The following is a 16068-nucleotide window of genomic DNA, read 5'->3' as shown; positions in this document are numbered from 1 at the left end:
AAACAACTCAAGTTGGGTTGAAAATGGACTAACCCAGCAATTGGGTTGTTTTAACCCAGTGAATGGGTAGTTTTAACCCAGCGGTTGGGTTAAATGTTTGCTTAAAACAACCCAATCGCTGGGTTAAAACAACCCAATTGCTGGGTTAGTCCATTTTCAACCCAACTTGGGTTGTTTTTTAACCCAGCATATATTAGAGTGTAGCTGAAGTAAAGTTTAAGTTTTATTTTAGCTCAAGTTTATTTTCTGGTTCTAGCTTTAGTTAACTATAATCTTCCTTCTGATTTGATCTGATAACTATGGGTGTCTGCGCGAGTGCGCGCACACGCATCTTGGCGAAACATGACACGCGCGCTGTGCACCTGTCTTACCTGCTTGAGCACCAGTCCTCCGTCTCGAGAACTTCGGCCAAATTCCTTCAAAGCCTGAGAAATGTCTTATCGCAAAGCTCCACGACCAGGCATCTCAGATCTACAGGTGCTTCTGTGTTTCCTCTGGCGCACTTGGTAACGCTGTCATGATGCATTACAGTAGGAAGTACTCGCCAACGCGCCACTGTGCCGTCGGGACGCCGCCAGCGGAGCCGCAGCTGAACCGACTACCGACCTTTCGGGTGGAAGAAGTTGACCTGATGGAGAAGAATTCACCTAAAGGCAAGTCCAGAATGCGCGTGAAGGTGAAGGCGGTGAGGAGAGCTCCGTCTCCCCAAAGGCCACGCGTCTCTCCAAAGCCCGTGAAAAGCGACGCGCTGCCGATGGTGGCGGAGAACGGAGGAGCCGGACAGCGGTCTAGAAAGAGGGGCTTCAAACCCCCAGATGTGAGGACGATATTCGACCCGCGCGTGAAAGTGGAGAGAGGAGAAGGACACTCGTTTTGTGCGGGCGCGACGTTCGCTTGGTGCGATGTGTGTTGCTCGTACATCTTTCAAGATGGCTTGACATGCACAGGTGAGAACTTTATATTAGCCTTCTACATATTTGACCATTATATGAATACAGAGAGGTAGGCTAATCAATTTCAAACAATGTTATTTGTTTATTATAAATTAATATATTAGTCTAGAAAAGGTTAAATCTCCACTATTGTGCTGTTCAAGGGGAATTAGCCTACTTTTTATGTTTTTAGTTGTATTGTAAGTCACTTTGGATAAAAGTGCCAGCAAAATTGAATTATATAAAAGGCCTAATATTTCATAAACACATCATGAACTCAGTGCACGTTCTTCCTCACACACTCATCTACAGGCATGTGGACGAACTGGTTTGGGCTTTTAAATTCCCTGAGTTGCACCTTCAGCACCCACGCTTATTTTACAGTACATATGTCACAAATATGTCTAGTATTTTTACACGACAATGCGGAAGTCAGACCTAATCATCATTCATTTAGGACTCAAATGATATGCACTGAAATGGTCGCCGGCAATGGCGGTTGACATTTTCATTCCTGACTGAATACCTTGCATTGTTTTCAGCAGTGAAAACATTCCTAAAAATCATATGCAAAGCATTATCTGCTTCCACCCACAACCAAATTTGTATTGTTCATTCCTTATCACGATCATGTGTATTTGCTAGTGTGTTTTTGATCAAGAGACCCAAATGTTCCCCAAATCAATCTCCTTATATGGCTCTCTGTGTCACTTGACTGAGGTTGTACATTCACAAGAGTTAACTCAAATGGAACAACTGGACACATTTTCACTGACTCGAGTGATCAGGTAATTGAGAGCGAGAAAGCCTCTGGCTCGGCTGATTAGGTTGAAAGCCTGTTTTTAGAGCAGCCATCCAATGTTCAAGTCGACTAGCCTTTCATTTTGTCATTAGTACATTTTAAGGGGCCACTTACAGATGCTGGAATATGTGGACAGAGAAAGTGCACTCTAACTTGTGTTATGTGAGAGCAGGTTTGTGTAGTGTTTATGTGGGTTATTGACCATGTTTACAGTAGAGTACATATTAGAGTAGACTTGAGTAGTTATATATACAGTTGCAAGTATGTCAACCGCTTGCGGAATCTGTGAAAATGTGAATAATTTTAACAACATAAGAGAGATCAGACAAAATGCTTGTTGTTTTTTACTAAGTGCTGTCCTGAAGAAGATATTTTACATAAAACACGTTTACATATAGTCCACAAGACAAAACAATAGCTGAATTTATTAAAATGCCCCTGTTCAAATGTTTATGAACCATTGATTCTCAAAACTGTGTGTCATGACCTGGATGATCCACGGCTGTGTGTGTGTGTTTTGTGGTGGTTGTTCATGAGTCTCTTGTTTGTCCTGAGCAGTTAAACTGCCCCACGTTCTTCAGAAAAATCCTCCAGGTCCTGCACATTCTTCAGTTTTCCAGCATCTTTTACACATTTGAACCCTCTCCAGCAGGGACTGTGTGATTTTGAGATCCATCTTTTCACACTGAGGACGACTGAGGGACTCAAACACAACTACTAAAAAAGTTTGAAACATTCACCGATGCTCCAGAAGGAAACACGACGCAAAAAACGTATTGAATTTGAAGATCAAGGTAAATTGTACTTAATTTGTCTTCCAGGAAACATTTAAGTATCTTCTTTTGTTTCCGAAGAGCAGTACTAAATGAAACAACAAAATAAGTAAAATTTGGACATCTTCATCCTGTTCAAAAGTTTTCACCCCCGGCACTCAATGCGTTGTGTTTCATTCTGGAGCATCAGTGAATGTTTCAATCTTTTTTTAGTAGTTGTGTTTGAGTCCCTCAGTCGTCCTCAGTGTGTAAAGATGGATCTTAAAATCATACAGTCATTTCTGGAGAGGGTTCAAATATGAAAAAGATGCTGGAAAACTGAAGAATGTGCAGGACCTGGAGGATTTTTCTGAAGAACATTGGTCAGTTTAACTGCTCAGGACAAACAAGAGACTCATGAACAACCATCACAAAACACACACACAGCCGTGGATCATCCAGGTCTCGACACACTCACACACACACACACACACACACACACACACACACACACACACACACACACACACACACACACACACACACACACACACACACACACACACACAGCCGTGGATCATCCAGGTCACGACACACAGTATTGAGAATGGTTCATTTTAATAAATACAGCTTTTTTTTGTCGTGTGGACTACATGTAAACATTTTTTATGTAAAATATCTTATTCAGGCCAGCACAAAAAAAAACGCATTTTGTATAATCTCTTATTTTGTTCAAATTATTCACATTTTCACAGATTCAGCAAGCGGTTCACATACTTTTTCTTGCAACTGTGTGTGTGTGTGTGTGTGTGTGTGTGTGTGTGTGTGTGTGTGTGTGTGTGTGTGTGTGTGTGTGTGTGTGTGTGTGTGTGTGTGTGTGTGTGTGTGTGTGTGTGTGTGTGTGTGTGTGTGTGTGTGTGTGTGTGTGTGTGTGTGTGTGTGTGTGTGTGTGTGTGTGTGTGTGTGTGTGTGTGTGTGTGTGTGTGTGTGTGTGTGTGTGTGTGCGTGTGTGTCTTTATATATACATGGGTGTTAAATGATAAATCAAGATATTTTCCGGTTTATATAAATCTAAATAAGACAGAAAGAATATGCTTGTATAAAACGATATTGTGTGGAATTTAGCAGCGATGTTATTGTTAACGGAATAAAATTGGTAAATGAAATAAAGCTGAAAGAAAATAAAAAATAAATATTGAAAAACTTAAAATTAGAAATGTTGCCATGACAAATAATTTAATTGTTATAAATTAACGATTTAAGTTGAATACTGAAATTATGAAATTTTAAAATGAATATAAAATTAAACTATAAAACTGATATAAAATAAATTGTTAAATAGAAGTATTAAAAAAACGAATTAAAACAAAAATTTATAATTATTATAACATTATATAAATAACACTGAGATGCAATCATTTCACTTGAAATATTATAATAATACTGTTCATTTGCATATATCCAAAGTCTAAACAAAAGCATTATGAAAAAGGGGAAAAGAACCTTCACGTATATATTTATTAATAACATGCATGCAGGAATATACATAAAGCATGCTAAATGTAAATATGCTCGTTTATTTCAAATTGGAAAATGTGCCTGAAACGTGATCAGCTTCCTTCTTCTAATGCCACCTGTGATGATATCAGGAATGTTGTAATGGTGTTTTCTAATGGTCATGACTTACTGAATCTTTAATGCAGTGAAAGCGTCTGTATTCTGTTTGATTTCATTCACTTCACTGCAAATAATAGTCTGTATGTAGTCCACCTCCATGGGTCTCACAACCTTTTGGCCTTCCTAGCTCGACTGTATTGTGTCCTGCTATTTGACACCCACCTGTCCGCTCCCCTAATGTCCATCTGTCTGTTTGTGTAGCGGCAGTGACAGTGTGTCTAGAGAAGGCACACCGTCCTGTCACAGCAGAACCATGGCTCACAATGGGCTTCCTCTCAACCAGCTGACGCAGTCGCAGGGGAACCACGGGGGCCAGTGGAACAACTGCACACACACACACACACACACACACACTGGCTTAATGACAGGAGGCTAGTAGTTAGAAGCCGTGATGCAGGTTCAGTGCTGAAGGGAACGCATTTTAGCCAGTAAATGCTCAGAGGTTGAAGTGGGACTCGATGTTGCTCTGGTCGGGCAGTGGACTGTATAAGTCATGGGTCTGGGGAAAGGGTTTGGAAGGACTTTGAGAAGACTTACTGGAATCCTCTATCGCCTTCAAAAAGGGATGCGGCGCTCCGGTCGGCTGGAAGTTAGTCTGCTGTGGAAGTCATCCGGTGGGTCCAGATCTCTTTGGCTAATTTAGGCAAATGGAAGTGAATGACGATAATGGGCAGCGCAAAGTCCCTGATTCATTGCAAGTCTATGGAACAATGAGGACAGATATTAGTGTCATTTCTAGAACTTATTTAAAAATGTTTATTATTATTAATCTGCATGTGTTTAGTCAACTATTGCCATTAGGGCTGTGCGATATTGAAGAAAAATGCGATATGCGATATCCTTGTTAAATAATGCGATATTCGATATTGCTTTAAGTGTGTAAAATCTATTTAAATTATATTTTAAAACAACTATTTAAAAACTGAGAATAATACCGATGATACAAAGGTTAATACAAAGGTTATTCAGCCAAGAGCACTGAGTGATTTTCTCTTGTTTTTTTGTTGCTTGACAGACAGTGGCAGGTTTACTGTATTAGCAGGCTGTTACTTTAAGACCTAATGCACGGATCCTATTGACGTGCATTTGGTTTCTTTCCCCAACTGATATCGTTCACTTAAAGGAACACTCCACTTTTTTTGAAAATAGGCTCATTTTCCATCTCCCCTAGAGTTAAAGAGATGACTTTTACCGTTTTCGAATCCATTCAGCCGATCTCCGGGTCTGGCGGTAGAACTGTTAGCATAGCTTAGCATAGATCATTGAATCTGATTAGACTGTTAGCATCTCGCTCAAAAAAAATGACCAGAGTTTTGATATTTTTCCTATTTAAAACCATGGTACAGTAAAGGTCCTTGATTATTACGCAGGAATAAGAGTATAGTTCCTAGCCATATCGGCCTAGAAAATCGCAACTTTTCATTTTCCGTCAGTCTTACTACACGATGTAACTACAGAAGAGTCGAGTTTTAAATAGGAAAAATATCAAAACTCTGGTCATTTTTTTGAGCAAGATGCTAACGGTCTAATCAGATTCAATGATCTATGCTAAGCTATGCTAACAGTTCTACCGCCAGATCCGGAGATCGGCTGAATGGATTCAAAAACAGTAAAACTCAACTGTTTAACTCTAGCGGAGATGGAAAATTAGCCTAATTAAAAAAAAATTAGTTTAAAATTGTTCCTTTAAAGCATAACTGACTGTGTTTACATAAATACTCATCAAGACCATTTTGCCATAACTGTGTGTGTATTTGACAGTTCGAGTGTGTAACAAGACAAGAAAAAAAGAACGGCTCGTGCGCACGTTTCGGTGTGTGTGTCAGACAGCAGACAGCGCAAGACTGAAAGTAGGGCCTAGTTGTTTTTCGCAAGTTATTGCGTTTAATAACTCTTTTTAACGTCAAGCAAGTCACATAAGTAACAGTCGTGTGCCCAGTCTATTCTCTGCTATATGCGTCAACCTAAAACGTAGACTTTTCACAATGTTGAAGTAGCCTATTAAAATCATTCAGATATTGCATGCCCTTGCGATATGCATATTGCGATATGTACACTTGCGATATTTAGATAATTTCGATATATTGTGCAGCCCTAATTGCCAATAACTCTTGCTTACAAAATAGGTATTGATAATCAATCTTGATCATTTTAACATTTCATCATGCAAATGTGTGTGCATATGCAAAACTCACCGTCATGATGCTACAGGTTGCTGGTCATGGTTTCTAGTTCATGGATATGAGGTTGATTACTGGCACAATGGAAATTATTTTAAGCCTAAACTTAAACAATTCTGGTCTTCATTAAACCGAATCTAAACTGTGATGTTCAGCAGTGCTACATTAGCCAACAAACTGTTACTGTGGTCTGAGATTGTTGATCACAAAATGGATGAGTAAGTTCTGAATGAGTAAGTTAACGTGCTAATTTTCTTCCGCACTGACATGTGTTGCTCGAAAGCAGAGGTGTGCGATACCGCTAGATTTGGTATCGATCCGATACCAAGTAAATACAGGGCCAGTATCGCCGATACCGATACCAATATCGATACTTTTTAATAATTAAGGTGGATGCGTCTTCAACCTAAATCTAAATGAATTTTCATGACTTTTAATTTGTTTTTGTGATTTGCATTTTGGGTTATTAATCAGTACTACAAAAGCTTTTGTTCAGAAACAACTTTTGGTTACTTCTGTTTTATTTAAATAAACAAAGTTACAAAATGATTACTTCACAAATATAAAAAATGTAAAAACAAATTCTCTTTTCAAGTAGCATGTTAACAAAAAATGTTTCTTCTCTTTAGTGCACTTCTTTTCAGGATTTTTTTCTTAAATAAACAAAGTCACAAAGTCACAAAGTTTTACATACAACGCTCCTCTTTCTCTCTGCTGCCATTCTCCGCCTCTGACTGACTGCTGTCAGAAATGCGCGGCTGAGCGGCGCGCGCGCCTGACTGCTGGTGGTAGCGCTAGTGGTGAGTCACGTGACGGTACAACACAGGAGAGGGGGAGGAGAGCAGCGTCGAGCACGAGCAGCACTCTTGAGAGCTTGCTCTGCTCTGTGACAGCAGCAGCATTTTGACAAACACGGCCAGGTCGCAAAACGAGAGAAACTGAAACTTAAGTATCGATATTTTCACGTTGGTATCAATCAATACCGATACCAACGTTGGTATCGATATTATCGATATTAGTATCGATCTGCCCACCTCTACTCGAAAGTTTAAGCCTTTGGAGTCTGAGCTCTTTTGGGGCCCTTATTTGAGTCTCTTTGGCACTGATAAGAAAAAAAGTGAGCCGATCGCGCCGGCGCGACCGCCGACTCGATAGGGTTAACTAAACAGTCACCAACTACTAGACACCGATTGCTGTAGACTGTCGTTGTTGTATTTTGTGTGTGGTATCATCGTGTTTCTGTGGGCTGTGGTGTCTCAGTTGACGTACAGTAATGTTAATGTGACACTTTTCAGGCACAAATGCAGTGCTAAGTAGCGCAACTCCCACCGAGCAAACACAGACCAGAGCACTAAAAACATCCGCTCTCCGTCCCGCGGTGAAGGACAGGGCTGAGTCTAAACAGCCGACACCGATGTGGGAAGAGGTTCACGATAACATGCCAAATAGTCTGCCGGTTTAACATCCATTGAATGGATGATTTAAGTAATGAAAACCGATTGGAGTGTTTTCTTGACGTTTTGTCACAGGCAGGTGTTGTCGTGACCTCCGGACGGTGGTGCATGTGTGTTGTTTCAGTGGCCTGATCTAATCCCAGCGCGGAGCCGAGCAGGAATGGAGACGACCCTGTTGTGAACAGAAAAGCAACATGAGAATCTCTATTCTTATCTAGTTCCTGAAACAGCACAGACACAGACTGAAACAATAGTTATCTATGTGATCAACTGAGCAAGGACAGGCTCGGCTGTTTTCACAAACATTCTCTATTGTTTTGGGAGTCTGATATGAGAGAGACATTTGACAAGGAAATGGCACCTTCAAAAATAAGCAACATCATATTTAAGTATACTTCAAGTTCATTTGGGTAAAGTTCCATTATATTTTATGTAGTAAGTATACTGATACTAATGTACTAGCCATATACTTGTAAGTGTACTGTTTCAATACTATTTAGGTATTAATTGGACATTTTTTTGTGTATAAAGTATACTTTAAGTGCAATTACGCCTTTCGTTTGTACTAAAACTACAAGTGAACTTTATACTGATAGTTTACTAGTTAAACACATTTTTTAATTTATGAAAGTACACTTTGAAGTATACTCCAGTAAACTACTCGTTTAGTGGTTTTATACTGCAAGTATACTTGTAATTTTTCTTAGCATCATACTTATAGTTTATTATTTATCAGAGGTGTCAAGTAACAAAGTACAAATACTTTGTTACCTTACTTGAGTAGAAACTTGAGTAGAACTTTTTACTTCTACTCCTTACATTTTCATGCAATTATCTGTACTTTCTACTCCTTACATTTTAAAATAAGCCCCGTTACTCCTATTTCATTCCGGCTGGTCATTGTTCAAAAACCACCCCCCAAAAAAACACCTATCCAGATAAAGCACGCCATCCGGATAGAGTGAATTTGATCACGTTCTTTAAGGTATTTGCATTGTACTAAAAAGTATTTATTAGACTACTTAATCAAAAGAGTAAACACAACTACAAGCCAAGTATACTTGGAATACATTTCGATCAAAAGATTCAGTACAAGTATAGGCCAAATATACTTGTCTTTTCTGTCAGTATAAGTCAAGTATAATTAAAAGTATATTTCTGAGAAGTATAAAAAGTAGACAAAGTATATTTTCTTATTTTTATTTCATACTTATAGCACAGTTCTTTTTTTGTAAGGACGAAAAAGATAAATGACATTTTCTCAGTTTGAGTTTAATAAACATTTTATGGAAAAGTGAAGTAAAAAAAAGTAGCTGTGAAAGAACAACACCTCCACCTGTCCAGAACAAACACCTGTTAAATAACCACCAGGTTCATCCTCACAAACTGCTTGTACTGAGATCGGAAGCTGCGTTTTCCTTTAATTACAGATCCTTATGTGTTTCTTTTCCTAGTTGTCAGAGTCGGTCACAGTCTATGGCATGATTTGCAGACTAGTTTCTATGTACTAGAAGTACATACACTTGTTCAAAAGTTTGGGGTCAGTAAAATGTTTCAGTAAGAAATTAATACTTTTATTATGCAAGGATCCATTAAATTGCTCGAAAGTGACATTAAAACATGTATAAATGCTGTTCTTTTGACCTTTCTGTTCCTCAAAGAATCCTGAAAAATAAAACAGCTTCCTCAAAAATATTAAGCCGCACAACGCTTGTAAGCTTATAAGCTTGTTTCGGTCACCGAATAAAACAATTAAAAAGATAATTGTGTTTTTTTGACAACAATTTTAAATTGTGAGTTATTAAGTCAATTTCGAAGGATTCTATGAGTTTTTATCTCACACTTATGACTTGATAATATGCAATTGCAACCTTTTTCTGGCTTAATAACTCGTAATTGTGAGTTTATATCACGCAATTGTGAGAGAAAAAAAAGTCAGAATTATGAGGTAAAAAGTCGCATTTAACTTTTTAGTTTTTATTCAGTGGCGAACAAGTTTCTAGTTTTCAACAGTGATTATAATAAGAAATGTTTCATAAGCAGCAAATCAGCATTCTGTAAAAAAACAATAAGTAAGATTTACTTAACTTTTCTTTGGCAATTAAGTAAACTCTACTTAACTAAGAAAATAAACAGTCATTTTAACTTGGCCAGTAAAAGGATAAGTAACTTCTACCTAGTTGAAGTCTCCTTTGCAATACATTTTTACTAAAAAAATATAACTTTGAATTAAACCACACTTTTAAAGTGTATGCTTTACTTAGAAATATCTAAGTAACTAACACAATGGATGTTGTGATACCATATCTACAAAGTAAAGTGACACCTGAACACAGAGACCTCAATACTTGGTACACAATACACAGTTACGGTATCATTCGATGGAACGTTTTTGAGTATGATTGTGTCATTTTGAGTAGAAAATGAACTCCAAATGTCACAAAACCAAGTTACAACAAAAACAATGATAAAACCGTGTAAATACAGCTGGAAAACAGTGAAAACCAACCCCCATTCAAACCCCAGTGCATGATAGGAACACCAGAATCAGAAAAACTTAATTTGATAATGCTAATATTTACGCTTTAAATTCTATAAGCTTGAATTGAGTACTACTATAGAATTGACATACTTTTTTTAATTATTGCCTGAACTAACTTTTTCATGTAGAAATGACATTCGTTTTTTCTGTAGTATTTACTGGAATGATTTCTGAAGGATCATGTGACACTGAATTTAGATTTGATCACAGGAATAAATTACATTTTAAAATGTATTTAGATAGAAAACATTTCTTTTAAATTGTATTACTATTTCACAATATTACTGTTTTTACTGTGTCTTTGATCAAATAAATGCAGCCTTGGTGAGCAGAAGAGACTTTTTCTTCAGAAACATTAAGAAACCTTACTGACCCCAAACTTTTGATTGGGAGTGTATACTTTGATGGTTATTTCTGAGTAACGTGGAAAACCAGCATTGCCACTACCACATCATAAATGATGTCATAATTCCACAAAAGCCTTACCAGTTAGCATTAGCATCAAACTAATGTATTACTTTATTAAAATTTTAGGTTCATGTAGAGTGTATGTTCATTGAGATGCTGCATAAATATTTTCTTTTAGAGTGTTAATGAAATCAAACGTAAATGACCCTTAATAGTATTTCGTTTTGAGGGTGGTAAATATTTAGAAATGAGTGAGACTGCTGTGGGAATGAGGGTTTTGTCTGAGTGTGTCTGTGTTATATGAGCCGTCTGTTGTCGGTAATGTGTTTGTGTAGGAAACATTTAAGAACTTGAATGACTTGTTCTCTGTCAACATGCAAAGTTTTAGAAACAGAGTCCCAAATATTGCACTGTCACGCCACAGTCTGGATACAGGACAGTATTGTGTGTGTGTGTGTGTGTGTGTGTGTGTGTGTGTGTGTGTGTGTGTGTGTGTGTGTGTGTGTGTGTGTGTGTGTGTGTGTGTGTGTGTGTGTGTGTGAATTTTTGCTCCTGATCGATAGTGCTGTCCCTCATTATGGGAAGTGCAATTAAGGAATAGACAGGCCTGCACTTCCCACCCGCCCCAGAGACCAGAACAGACTGTGTGTGTGTGTGTGTGTGTGTGCACGCATACATTATAGCTCAGTTCCTACACGGACAAGACCGCAGCTCTGTGCAAAGAATGGCACTCTAAGCAACCATTACCCATCATGCCCCAGTATTAAAGATCCACTTTCATCACACCCCTATCATTGCTCATCCTCAGTGTCATTCTGCTCTCTGCTGATCTTTAAAAAGAGCGGCGTTCCTCCTGTTTCCCAGAGGAATATTTTATTGCTCAGAGATGATGAGATGACCATCTCAGTGACTTTGTCCTAGATGTCTAACATTCTTAAGGACAAATAAAAAGACATATATGAGATAAATGATGACGAGTGTTGACGTACAGTAGAGTTATGATATTGAATGTGGACAGCATAGCTCACCTACTTTGGCCTTTGAAGAATTCATTGAGAAATGTTTGAGATTCGAACTTCTGATTACAGACAATGGTAATCTGAGCCCAGTTTGAGATCTGAAACTCTAGAGGCCCATATGAGTTTACTGGGGACCATTTGCTCTCCATTTAATCTTGTTGCTGTTTAGCGGAAAATATATTAACAAGATCTTATTTGTGATTGTCCTTTCCTTGTCTGTTTGAGGGGCCAAGATTCACTTTGGGTATTTAAAACCCAGAGGATTATTTATTTATTTATTTATTTATTTGATATGGACATAACAACAGCATTGGGCAAACCAGATACATTGTTTCTAGTGTTATAGCAAAACTGCTAATTTACAACACTTGTCCATAGGAGGCTACACATTTCACAAAACACAACACAATACAGTATACAAAACACAATGCAGAACAGTACACAATACAATATTTAAGAAGATAAACAATACACATCATCAATATACATTTCATACAGCATTACCATGTGTGCAGCTTTGACTTGACTTCAGCCATTGTTTGAGACCTCTGTTAAAGCTGATCATGTCTATGAATACATGTGCAGGATTTAGATGGCTGTCAGTAAAGATCTTAAGACTCATGAGTTAGTGGAGGTAAACCCTCTTTGCAAGCCACTTTTAAAGACCTCATTAAGTCAAATTTGGACTTTTTGTGGCATTTTAGTGCATATGTCAGTTCTGAGGTTAACATACTGTAGTGTACTTCCTAAAAAAGTTAACAAAATTATCTTTAAGCACAAACACGCATTAAATAACGGACTTGTCTTTTTCTTAGGCCCTGTTTACACCTGGTATTAAGATGCATTTCGGTCGATCGGATCACAAGTGGACGCTGCTAAATGCAGGTGTAAAAGGGATCTAAAACGCTTTGAGCTTGTCCACTCATTCCACCTGATTGCTTTCATAGTGTATATGCTCATGTGGTCGAACGTGTTCAAACAGCCACAAAAGATGCCTAGTCCTTATCAGTTGAAGACTTGAGTTTGGTTTGAAGGTAAAAAAATACCAAGCACAATGTTCTCTCACCATTTCTGATATCTAACACACACTCACCGCGTTTGGCTGGTCTTGCGGCTGTCAGAGCAGAAAACGAAAGCTGATGCTCGCTGTATGATTTTCTGACTTCTCCGGTCAAGTTCAGAGCCTGCGCCCATTAGGTCGAAAGATCTGTAAGGGCCCTTTCACACCTACCTTGTTTGGTCCGGATTTTCAGACTTTTCATTTTGGTCCGAATCAAAATTACAGGTGTGAAACCTCCCAAACAGACGAAATTTGGTCCGACGAAAAGAGGTAATCTCGGTCCGGATCAAACTGAACAAAGGTTCGGTTCGTTTCTAGTGTGAAAGCATTTTCTGTATGGTTCGGACTTTGGTTCAGACCATTTACAGGAAGTTCCTGTTTATGTTTAAATATTATAATGTTATTTTTAAATTTCATCTAGGCTATACTGATTATGAAAACTGAAAAGATGCGCAATAGGTCAGATGACAGAAGGTCAGAAATGATTTTGACCACTTCATTAAGTTTTTTTTTTTTTTTAGAAAGCCTTTCTTTAAAGTGAATTTCATTTGTATTAATTGTATCTTAATTTTAATCAATGTTTTATCAGCCAATTGCCTGGATTTAATAAATAAGAAGCAAATAGGCTATAGCAGACAACAATCGTGACATGGAATCGCCGGAGCGATCACTTGCATTGCTCTTGAACATGTCTCATAAATAAACCGAAAATCAGCAGCTACTTGCCTCACACACATGAAATGCTTGAAATGTCCACTTTTAAACGAAACAATTCGAAATGAAAATAAATAGTCAAGCAATGCGCACTGTTCACTAGTGTCAACGATATGTGTCTGTTCATTCATTCTTGTCAAAGACGCTCGTCCGTTTACAAAACAATCAATGTCAAGATGCTGCCATGATGACGACAGGACGCAAGTATGTCATGTAAAGTTCTTTAGTGCGCTCGCATAATTGCAATGTTAAACCAAACCAAAACTAACCAATTGTATAACATGTATCAAAACATGAACTTTGGTTCGGCTTCTTTCAGGTGTGAAAACGCCCTAAAAGCCCATACATTTACCCACACATAGACCCTCCCCTCAAAGAAATCAGGACAGAAGAGATTGAAAGTGGACAAAAGAGGCAGATTAAAATACCTAAACGGAAATGTGTCTCCCTCGTCTACTCCTGATCCGATCGACCGAAACGATCTTAATACCAGGTGTAAACACGGCCCAATGGATAATAAAAACTACTGATGATTTGTGTTTTTTGTCTAATCAAATGCTCTATAAAATGGGAATGCCTCTGACTAACAAGTAGCAAAGCATCTGCGTTGCTGTGATGTAAACTAATATGAGAAGAGTAAAAGTAATCGTTTAGTAATCAGTTTAATTGTTTAATGATTCTGAATATTAAGGGTGATGTATTTAGGGCGTTTACAGTGGTGATAAAAATACATTTAAACACAAAGTGCTTCCCTCATCACCTATCCTGTGCGTGTCCATCATTTTATGGCCAAAACGTTCAGCATTTGAAAGTCAAATCAATCGACTCAGCACACTGAGAGAGAGAGAGAGAGAGAGAGAGAGAGAGAGAGAGAGAGAGAGAATGAGTTACATACTGATGAGTTACCTTGGAGATCGCATGGGCGACGATGAGTTTGTCCTTCTGTTCTGAGAGTGGACCGCACAGGATGAGCGTTTGTGTTTCTGATGGCATGCCGTGAGTTAAGCTTTCGAGACAGAAAGCGTCATCACTCATATGCTTGTGTGGGATGGGAGCAGCATTCTGCAAACTTTACGGCAAAATTATTCAGCGTCAATCTTCAGGTAGGTCATAACAGCAACAGGAGCTGAAATAAAAGCACCGAAGGGATTTTATTTAGCCAGTGAAAAATGCCTGGTGAAATTTATGTTTGCATGAATAAGCAAGTGTACGTGGTTATGCGTCATGTTTTCTGTGAACTGAAAGCAGAGGATGCTCTTCTTTTGGATGCTCTAGTGTCTAATCATATTTAATTATCCATCCAATGCATTTCTGAGATGGATTTTGTTTCAGCATCAGAAAACATGTATTCATATGCATGTGGAAGTATGCATAACTTTCACAGGCAATACATAAAATATATACATGGAAAATGCATTACTATAAATATCAACCTTTGTTGAATTCTTTTCAATTGTCTTGTGTTTGGTGTTTTCTTACATTTTCCTTGAACACGTTATTATACTTTTCTACACTAAAAATTTGCATGTGCAGCATCTTATTTGCAAACCAATATTTCCATTTAGCCCACCAGAAAAACCACCGTATTTCACTAAATCTCCCATTGAAAAAAAATGATGTCGTTTGTTGAGGAGAGTTGTGCTGTTGCTTTTCTAAACCAAATTTTCACCTGGAGGGTGAAAGGATGGATTCATGTCGTCTACGAACCAGAGGCGGTGGGCTTTTGTTACCCATAATAACACCTAGCAACAAAACTAACTTTTTTACAAATGTACTGCAATGCATTGTTATTGCATTGCAGCAGTGAGTTCAGTTCAGTTTTAGGTATAAAAGTCTATAAAAAGGTATTCTTTTTAAGCATATTGTGGGAGTAACTGCTGTCTGTTCTTGTTTCCTCTCCTCCAGGTTGCAAATACACATGTCATGCTCAGTGCAGAGACCAGGTGGCGCTAGACTGCCATCAGAGCGGCTCCATTAATGGCTGCCCACTCAGCGCTCTTGCTCAGGACCATCTTAACAACAACCAGTCCTCACACAGCGTGAGTACAGAGTTTATTTGTGTGCACTTTCAATTCAGTATATCATCTGAAATACAGATCAGGGTTGGATCTGAACTTTGCAGGTAGATAGATCTCCAGGAACAGGATTGGGAAACCCTGTCTGAATCAAGAATGTCAAGAATTACAGACAGCTGATGGATAGGTGTGACCACAAGGGGGAGTGCAATTCCAGATACAAGACCTGTTAATAATCTCAGTTTTGCTGTAAATGTAGCTATGTTATATTGATTCTTGGTCACCTTGAGTTTGTGTGTTATTTGAATCTTCATTGGCAGATAACAGATTAATGGAGCTGAGATCATGTGTTGAAGTTTCCTTCTATGGTTATAGTTTGGTCATAGTAATTGTTGCTTTTCTTTAGTCTTCACTTAGACCTGTTTAATGGAACGGTGTGACTTAGCTATAGGATGATACACTGTTATTTAGCGCCATATGAGTGTAAACGCACACACGCACACACGCACACAC

At 38.3% G+C, this 16068-nt stretch overlaps 1 protein-coding gene across 1 annotated transcript in view; it reads left to right on the top strand.

The window, feature by feature from the left end:
* The first annotated feature begins 309 nt into the window (after positions 1–309).
* Positions 310–16068, top strand: part of rassf3 (Ras association domain family member 3) — a 57107-nt gene continuing 41348 nt past the window's right edge. Inside the window, exons 1-2 of the mRNA XM_079817977.1 lie at positions 310–947; positions 15446–15579. Of these exons, the coding sequence (XP_079674103.1) occupies positions 518–947; positions 15446–15579 (564 nt within the window). The 5' untranslated portion in view covers positions 310–517. The remainder of the gene's footprint in view (positions 948–15445; positions 15580–16068) is intronic.

This window comes from Gobio gobio (genome assembly GCF_949357685.1).
Source record: "Gobio gobio genome assembly, chromosome: 5".
NCBI lineage: Eukaryota > Metazoa > Chordata > Actinopteri > Cypriniformes > Gobionidae > Gobio > Gobio gobio.
The sequence above is the reverse complement of the archived record's forward strand: the minus strand, read 5'-3'. Positions and strand labels throughout refer to the sequence as shown.